At 46.4% G+C, this 9,503-nt stretch overlaps 1 protein-coding gene across 1 annotated transcript; it reads left to right on the plus strand.

Moving 5' to 3' along the window:
* The first annotated feature begins 4,320 nt into the window (after window positions 1–4,320).
* On the plus strand, window positions 4,321–8,279 carry LOC128730249 (protein CREBRF homolog). Its single transcript, XM_053823285.1, has 5 exons — window positions 4,321–6,295; window positions 6,372–6,574; window positions 6,925–7,195; window positions 7,355–7,483; window positions 7,556–8,279. Exons 1-5 carry the CDS (start codon window positions 4,321–4,323, stop codon window positions 7,657–7,659), a joined length of 2,682 nt encoding a protein of 893 aa, XP_053679260.1. The 3' UTR covers window positions 7,660–8,279.
* Window positions 8,280–9,503: the final 1,224 nt, after the last annotated feature.

A 9,503-nucleotide genomic window follows, 5' to 3' on the forward strand; every position in this document is an offset into this window, starting at 1 on the left:
TATGCAAACGTTCGCTTGTTGGCCGTTGTATGTTTATGATCGACATTCGAAAGCTCACGGTCACACCACTGCATACAGGGCGGCCTCGAGTTGTTTCGGAAACCGCGGATTCGGGTGGTTTGAAAGTTGATTTCCTAACCTGATGATTAATGAGCGGTTTAGTTTTTTTTTCGTCTCCCTCTCCTTCGTGGTTCCGATCGTACGATATGGCAAAATCGTATTTCCTAAAAGCTCACAGCAAGAGGGACATTTGTGTTGATTCGAAAGCTCCCCGCTAATGGGTTGTGTATTCATTCTAGAAAATTCACAAATGCCACGCACTGTTAGTGGGCAGATTTTGATCGTACTTCTCGCGGCCGATAAGTTAACAATCGATAACACCGCACACTTGGGTGGCAGATAAAGATAAACCGCTCATGATTAAATGGTCCGCCCTGTGTGGCAAATGGAGGGTTTCTCCAAACTGTCGAAATATTCGAGAAGCAATCCCACAAACGCTCGCCGAGTCATACGCATAGAGTCCGATTTATTTGACGCCGATCGCACCGATAAGATTGTGCAGGTTGTTCATAACCACATCCAATAAGAGTAACAGAGCTTCGGTGTAAACAGTGTGATGGGATGAATTGGAAATAGTACCCTTAACGAGCTTCACAGCAAGGGACTTATTGGGGTACACTCGAGAAGATATTGTACAAGAATGTGTTACACCATCACAGCCAATGTCAACAACTCGTTTACCGGCACAAGTAGCTAAGAATACAGCAAGCAGGGTTTAGTGAGAGTGATCGTCAGACACTGACACCCCCTTTCCGGAGGGGTTGCTTTATTTCGCCCCACTGGGTGGCAGTATTACTGACGCGATCATTTGAACACGTTTATGTGTGCTGCAGCTGGGTCTGGGATCGGTGGTTTGTCCTGTACTTACCGGAGGGTTGAGATCGATGAGATTCCACGTAAACAAATAATCCCTTGCTTGAAGCACTCGACCTACGTCCCCGGACAATCCCATCGATGAGGAATCGCTATCTGCACGTTATCGTGGAATTGTTTTCGTTTAAAGATTGCCCCGGCTAATCGTCACAGTCCACCCTCATCGAAAACAAGCCTTCAGCTTCCCATGTTTGACCCACTTCAGTTAGCTGGTTTGTTTTGATCGAACAAGAGTATGCGTGGGGATAGGGGATGATGGGTGTGTTCTTGCGGTCGCTGGTGAATGATAATTTTTAAACATTGCCAAAACATTCATGGGTCATTGTTTTGATGCAAAACGAGCAGGCGAATGACTTCCGCGGGTGTAGATTAAATTTCAAGATAACATATCAACCCACACTTTCTTCTATTGTTCGTCCTTGATCTGATTTTTAAACCCACAATAAAAAATTGCCATGTGTGATTTGGGGATGGTGTTTTTTTTAATCTTATCACGTACGTACAGGAAGTGAGGCAGTTGAAATGGTAAACAAATACTGCATTTGGTTGAATAAAAATCGCTTTTATTTGCATTCAGTGTGGTTGACGCTTCTTTCGCCAATGCTCAGTACCAAATCTTTCTGGTAATTGTGATGTTTACTTTGCTGTTCCGCTGTTTAACGTGATTCGATAGCTTTTCCTTCCTCAACGACGTTGGCGGTTTTACCAGGAGCGTATGTTTGTTTGTAGCGATTTTTCATCGATTTCCTCCACCGCAGTGCGGCAGTGCAAATACTTTTTTGATTCCGATCAGGAGTCTAGAGTAGATTCGGTTCCCGAAAGGTCTTCGAAATTTTCACGTGTAATGAAAACAAAACACTGCGCACCGCGATACCGAATCTGCTGGAAATTGGCCAAACCAAGCCAGATCGCGAATTGAAATCGAAAACGAAGCCGGTTGCCCTGTGCTACAAGGCACCAGACCCAACACTAACACATGCTGCTGCTGCTGTTGCAATGTCGGACTCCACGTGCCTCTGTTCGTGACCGCCAACCACCCCATCGGGTGGGAAGGGAAAAACCTTGAACTTAACCGGGCCATAATGGTGCGTTTGGAACATGGAACGGCTGCGTACAGAAAGGGTGGCAAAAGAAGGGCCAAACGCGCAACGAAAGAGCATACCCACGAAAGACAATTTTTGAGTCATCTCCGGGTGTTTTTTTTAACCCTTAAGTGGAGTAGGTTTTTAATTAATGTAGCTACAAAAATGTAATGAAAATACAAGACGTTATGTGCGAAGGAAAAGCAGCGCATTCGTTTCATAACTCTTTCAAATTACATAATTAAAGAACATTAAGGAATGATGCGTATAATGATGAATTAAATACAACTGGCCGTTAAACAAGAGCTTGTCGAAGGGTTTCCATTTTGATTCTGTCTGGATGACTAGGTGGAAGATGCATTAAGCAATAGAAGCAATGACCAAGCGGCCCAACACGACTGACTACGTTTGTTTTCGTGGTGAGCGCAATTTGCAACACTTTTTGTGTCGGGTTGATACAGGAAGTGAGTTTTCTGATGCCAACCAGAACCTGTTTGGTCGGTGGAATGCTTCGCTGTTGTTTTGAGCGTCTCCTGGGAACGAAACACAGCAGAGTGGAATGTGAGGTTTGCGAATGAAAATGAAAAAGAGGGCAAAATCTGCTCCCGTTGCGCCCACCATATGGCTTTCGGTTGGTTACATCATTCTGCACACAGGATGCATTTCGTTCGACCGTATGCTTCTACGGCGTTATCTCATTCCGTCGTGTACGCTTGCAAATATGGTTTGTTTTTCCACGTGTACGCGTGTACACCTCATTCGCAAGCATATGCTAGTGGTGGTTTTTTTTAAAAATGTTTCACATAAACTCAGCGCATTTGCATAAAAGAAAGAAAAAAACGGTGTCTGCTTGCATGCTGAAGCTTGTGAAAAGACAACACTCTAATGAATTTCATGACGCTAAATTGGCACATTTCGTAACGTTTTCGAGATCGCAAATCTAACCCCTAAACCCAGCTTGAATTGGTGGCTCGTGCGCAAATATATTTGTGAAACGTGTCGCAACTTAAAATCCCATCAAATCAAAACGCGATCGTGCAAAAATGCCACCTAAACAACGTGGTGGGGGGCTATAAGGGGCGGACGAAACGCTTCGAAAGCGAGTCAAAAATAAAACACAGGTTTACTGTTTTGAAATCCTTTCCACTGGGGGGCGATCGCTCGGAATTGTAGCAATAAACTTGTGCCGTACAAAAGCTGCAAGTTCTCGCCGCAGTCTGGCCAGACGCGAATATGACGTGAAAGAACGGAATGTTTACAGACAGATGTGGCAACCTGCGTGGCAAAAGGGGTCTGCTGAGCGATAAGGACCTTGAGGGGGCGCGAGAGCGAAAGAAGAAAACGCTTATCGAAAACTAACCAAAACAACACCGTCGCGTCTACGCCGGTGACTATCAGGGACAAGATTGTCTAGCGTGTGGATTATTTTTAGCATTCCGTAAGTGGGACACACGTTTAGGACGAAAATGTTGAGGTTTTCATTTGTTTGTTTGTTGCTCGGATCGCGGGATGTATGTGTGGCTGCGGATGATCGCCAGCGTCAAGTCTAAGCCATACATTGCAAAATACATTTCATGAAAGCCCTAAGGTTTATATTATTACGAATGAAATGGGACACAAGCGCATTTTATATCAACTAACCAAAAATGTAAAATTCATCAAACAATGCTGCTACGCTGGTCATGGTAGAATTTCCAGAAATCGGGTGATAGAACTTATATTTTAATGATCACGCCTTAAACCGACTCGAACAGGGCTTTCGATTGAGGGTTGCACATACCACTATTTCCTAGCTATTTGTGGAAGTATAGTAATGCATAGCGATCAGTCCGATCATGTGTCTTTCCTTACGCCTGTTCGATTCCACCAGCAACCGCAATAGCTCTCTCGGTTATGTCAGTTGACGCGTGCTGAACTTTCGCTTTCGAATTTATATTTTTAGCCGTCGAAAGTGGAAGTTGTGTATTTTTTTTTATACATTAGGATCGCGAGGATCGAGAGGTGTAATTTTATTTTTACAATCAGAAGCTAAAAGCGGGTGTGGTTGCGATTTGCAGGAAGTATCGCAATGTCAAGGGGTACAATTAATTGTCGACACTCTTTCACGTGGCAGGACCGTTGAACTCATGGCGATGCATCGGTTGTAGAAGCTAGGAAAGGATGGAAAATCAACCCATCAACTAACGCAAGCGATTTTCTCAACGTTTCAGAACAAAACACGAGCCTTTGGTGAGACAAGGACATCCATACCGATTGAGCAGCATCAAACACACGCTCACATTCGGCACTTGTTGGTGGCCGGTGGATGATGAACAGTTTCGGCGGCTTGCAGAGCGGAGGCGGCCTTAACTACACCGGTATCGATTACTTAGACGGAACGTCGACCCTATCGGTCGTGAAGCAGGAACCGTCCGACGGCAGTGTTCCTGCCATCGCGACAAGCGGAACGAACACAGCTAGCGGCATCCCGCTGAAACAGGTGCACTTCATGATGGACGCACTGAGCAGCAACCCGATGCTGACCACGGCCTCGATGCCGATTCCATCGCGCAACGCCAACCATCAGCGCGCGATGCAGTCTGATTTGGACTTTGTCACCGAGATGGAACAGTTCCGTACCGGTCAGTTGCTGCACGACGTCGGTACGGTGACGGGATCCGGAGTCGTCGGTGGCACCGGAAACAACTTTCAGTCCGGCAGCCTGCCGGCACAATTGGACGGATTTTTCACCATCCCGAGCGGCTGGGACAACATGATCATCACAAGTGAGGGTATCGATCTGGGCCCAATGAACGTAGCCGGTCTGCCGATGATGGACTCCTGGAACAACCTGATCTCGTCGACGTCCAATGTGGCACCGCTCGAGGATGGAACGATTCCGCAGAGCATCACGGGGGAGTTGGCTGGGAATGGAATGGTTGGTGTTGGTGCAGACGTCGGAATGGGCGGCCAGCAGATGATGGAGGAGTTCGAGGTATATCCGTTGGAGGATTTCGGTGATGGGCTGTTGTGTAACGATTTGAGCACGATCGATGGGATGTTTAACGACGAAATGACGCTGCTCAGCCAGCCGCTTGGTCAGCAGTCACCGAATCTGAGCGGGGATAGCGCCATCATACTGTCACCCAGTCTGCCGCAGCAGATCCTAGGTCGATCGTCGAACTTGAGCCTTTCGTCGGGTGGCATGACTGTCTTGAGTGGTGGCGGTACTGGCGACAACACCGTGGGAAGCGTCGGTAGCAACAGCCTGTCGTCTGGTTTTGGTCCGGCAACGGGTGGAATGCAGATTTTCACGAACGATCCGATGGTAGCGGCCAGCTACGTCAACACGAACAGCAATAACAGCCTGTTGTATGACGAGCAGACGCGCATCTCTTCGTCGCCGTTCGAGTTGTACACCAAGCAGGAACCGGGCAGTGCCGTTCAGTCCCCACTGGCGTTCTCACCGAGCAGCCACGGCTCCAGCCCGTCGGTCTCCGAGGGAGGCCACCTAATGGTACCGCAGCCAACCAGCTCTGTGGCGAAAAATCTGCTCCAACAGCAGCTGCAGAGCTCGTTCAACAACAACACGCTGTACAATGGGGGCGCTTCGAGCACGATCAGTGCTGGAAAGCTGATCAAGAACGCGAGCGGTTCCACATCGCCGGGAAATAACAACAGCGATTCGGTGAAGAACCAGAACATTGGTGGCAGTCCGGGGCTTGAAGGACAGCAACAGCAGCAACAGATGCCGATCCGTGCCTCGCGACGTGGCTTCAACTTCAGCCGGAACAGCGGCAATGTGGGCCAGGTGCAGCATAATCCGAAGTATTCCACCTTGCAACAGTTGCTGATGAGCAACACACCGGATCGTCTCGGCAGCGGTGGCAACGTGTTGCTGGGTCAGTCCGTTCCCGCTGGTAGCGGTTCCGCTGGGTTGCTGTCGGGTGCTGCGCTTAGCCCCGGTGGAGGAAGCCACTCATCTGGTCGGCGGCTGTTGCAGGCGCAATTGCAGGCCGGTCCTACCGCGGCTGTTTCAGTGGGCACGAATGCCGGCACGTCTGGTACGGCCATGTCGCGCCTTTCATCCTCTGCTCCGACTCACATTTCGGGCTTCGAGCAGATTTGGCAGCGCCGTGAGCCACGTCCGCATCTGCTGTCGACTGGAAGCCTGGCTGAGGCCGGTTCCACTTCATCGCTTAGCACCGGTAGCATCCTCAGTCCGGAAGCTCCGGATTACTCGCACGATGAGGGTTACTCCGATGACAGCGATCATTATGAGGATTACTCCAGTGGCGAAGGTAGGCATCGGTCGATCAGTCGATCGACTCACAACAATCGTTGTACATGATCTAATGCTTCCTTTCCTCCGAACAGACTCCGACAGCGAAGATACGGGGAAGGTATCCGGAAGTGTCGGTAGCAGCAAGGCAAAGCGCTACTTCTGGCAGTACAACGTACAGGCAAAGGGACCCAAGGGCCAGCGGTTGGTCATCAAGACGCAGGTCGAAGACCCACACGTGCTGAACGCGGTCACCGATCCGGTCTTCAGTCCGCACTGCTCGGTGCGCGGCATTAAGGTAGGTGGCACTGCTTTATACTGTCCCTGTCTCTTTTTAATGCTTGTCCCGGGCGTGTCGCAGCAATCTTTATGCCATAGTGTGGATTGCACGTGGTGCCTTAAGAATTGTAGAAAAAAAAATGACAAAAAGAAAGCACAACCTTTCAAACACCAGCAAACGAAAATGAAATCATAATCAAACGAAAAGTAAACTAACCTGTTTGGAATGTTTTTTCTTCTCTCTTTCTCTTTCTATACGAAACCGAAATGCTTTCCTACATTCAAATCCCCCCTGCGACACTGGTTGCCGATTACATGCGCGCATCCACGCGGTCCGGAACGCTCGATCGTTTGGTTAATGTTCTTAAGAATCTTCGTTTACAGCATAGCGGCAAGGCGCGCAAGGGAGACGGTAACGATCTGACACCGAATCCGCGCAAGCTCCACAACATTGGCAAGGAGTTGGACAAGCTTGGCCGCGTCATCAACGACATGAAGCCGGTCAGCGAGTTGCCGTTTAATGCGCGCCCGAAAACGCGCAAGGAGAAGAACAAACTCGCGTCCCGCGCCTGCCGGCTGAAGAAGAAGGCCCAGCACGAGGCGAACAAGATCAAGCTGTACGGCTTGGAGACGGAACACAGTGCGTAGAAAAGCTTTTCATATTCCTCCCCTATCCACAATCTCGCACTGCATCCATGGGCAGCGAATGTGTCGCAAACACACGCATCCATAGAAGCGAGAATGTTTTGCCAGAAGGATGAATATAATTTTCTTTTTTTCTCATCTTACCCTCTCACAGAACGCCTCATGAACGGAATTTTGCACTTGAAGCAGATCTTGACGGCCAAGTGCAGCACCTCCGGCATGTCGAGCGAAAATCCAGAAGAGTATAAGCAGCAACTGGACACATTGGTGCAAACGTCATCTAGTGAGTTTTTGAGTACTAAATATGTTATTGTGTCGATGGGTGGTCATTGCTTTTTTTTCTATATCATTGCAGAAATTAAAATTGCTGGCAACTCAACTGAGTTCGTGAACAAGATGCTCGAAAATGTGCGGGCGGGTAACAATATCAGCATTGATACGGTGCTGGAGCAGTTCTAGGCCGACGCGGATCGCTCTTTACTTCAAAATTGCGTGGAATGCACTAAATTAACTACTAACAGGTACAGAAGCACGGAGCAGAGTTGACAAGCGGTGTTTATTTTCTGTTGAGCTGAGGTGCCGAAAGACGCTGGCATGTCCCAGTGGTCTGAAGGACGCAAAACCAATGATGAATCGATGAGACTGTAAGATAAAAAAAAGAAAGCAACCAATTACCTTCGATTTGTTTAACCCATATACTTTTTGCAAATGCCTATGATGCGCTTATAAACAGTGATGCATATGTAGCACATAGTGCACAGAATTAGTGATACTGTCGTTACTATGCAAATGCCGGCAAAGCACGTGGAAAAGCAATTACTCCGAACGGCTCGAAAACGAATACCACCTAAGAAAGGATCGAAGCCCGAAGAAACAAGAAGGTACAAAATCAGGAAACGAGTTAAGGAGTAGCTTCCGAGCCAGCATGATGAAATTAAGGGGCATCGTGGTGAATTGATATTTGATACTAGCGAGTACGAAAGTGTTTCTTATATATATACAAGCATAAATCTACCTTCGTATATCCCCGCGACTACACAGTTGTCCTTGGATTTTAATTTGCAAACAATATTATATTGCGTATGCACTGTTTACTCTGCAATAGGGATGTTGTTGAGCTTCTTAGGACACGACATAGCCATACAATATCAGTGTTTATGTTACAAGTTGCTCTAGAATTACGAATATTTGATTCACAATGGGATCGTCTTATCCAGAACACACATGCTGGATTTGTTTTTTAAACTCATTTACGTTTTCCATCGACAATTGAACGATATCCACATTGCACTTATATTCCTTCAGCTCTGATCAAATCAACTTCACAAACCTGTGTAAAATTTGGTATAATCGGTATGACCAACTATCATTAACAAACCACACGGACTGAGATCAGTGCTGCGTCTAACGCGGCCTTATATTAATTGTAATTCGTGCCACACATCCATCCGTCGACCAAACGCGAAGGAAGAACACAGCTATGCAAGCATACTAATCAAGCAAACACGAGAAACAAATCAACAAAGAAACATAACAAACGAAAGAACTAAACAAAAACAAAATGAAATGATGCTCAGGTTGTAACAGATACATTTGAAATGGAGTCGATTGATTTTCATATGATTTCTTTGTAAGGCGTTTTCTATATACATCAGATGTTAATAGGAAACAAACCAATGTACACGATTACGCGAAAGGCAAATGTACGAAACAGTGAATTCCATTGAAAGGTATGTTCGCTTAAAGATAAGTGAAATGAAGAGATAATAATAACGAGAAAAAAGGGATAATGAAGTATAAAAATGAAGAAAACACACGTTTAGTGACAAAAAAAAAGAAGAAATTATACACGTACACTGACTCTTGAATAATGAATTACCTTTAAACATGAATCGATAACCATTGATAATGATAACCTATGTACCTAAATACGCTGACGAAAAACAGACACACAATATATACATAAATATATATATACATATTACATATACATTTTACATATTTTTTCGTAAAAATACATGCGACGAATCCTTGTAGGATCTGGCAGTTAGAGCTAGTTAGAGTTTAGGGATCAAGCGGAAGGTACGTCCAAAACGTACGGAGAACGACGGAAAGAGGAGTGGGCGAAAATCAACCCTTAGTTACGTAAGTGCTAGTGTAACCAATTATTTTTCTACATTTTTTACTATATTACTCAGAATGTCCATCTCTTGTAATTTCTTGTTAATTAACGTTGATAACGGTAGGCAGAAAAGGAAAATGAGAGGCCAACAGAGAGAAGCTGTAAGTGTGCGAGAAAGCGG

Source organism: Anopheles nili, chromosome 2 (genome assembly GCF_943737925.1).
Source record: "Anopheles nili chromosome 2, idAnoNiliSN_F5_01, whole genome shotgun sequence".
Lineage (NCBI taxonomy): Eukaryota > Metazoa > Arthropoda > Insecta > Diptera > Culicidae > Anopheles > Anopheles nili.

Excerpts from the sequence above, each read along its gene's own strand:
- LOC128730249 (XM_053823285.1), top strand. The coding sequence starts at position 4,321 with ATGATGAACAGTTTCGGCGGCTTGCAGAGCGGAGGCGGCCTTAACTAC. Across the intron at positions 6,296-6,371 it reads GGATTACTCCAGTGGCGAAG|ACTCCGACAGCGAAGATACG; the intron begins GTAGGCATCGGT and ends TCCTCCGAACAG. Across the intron at positions 7,484-7,555 it reads ATTGGTGCAAACGTCATCTA|AAATTAAAATTGCTGGCAAC; the intron begins GTGAGTTTTTGA and ends ATATCATTGCAG.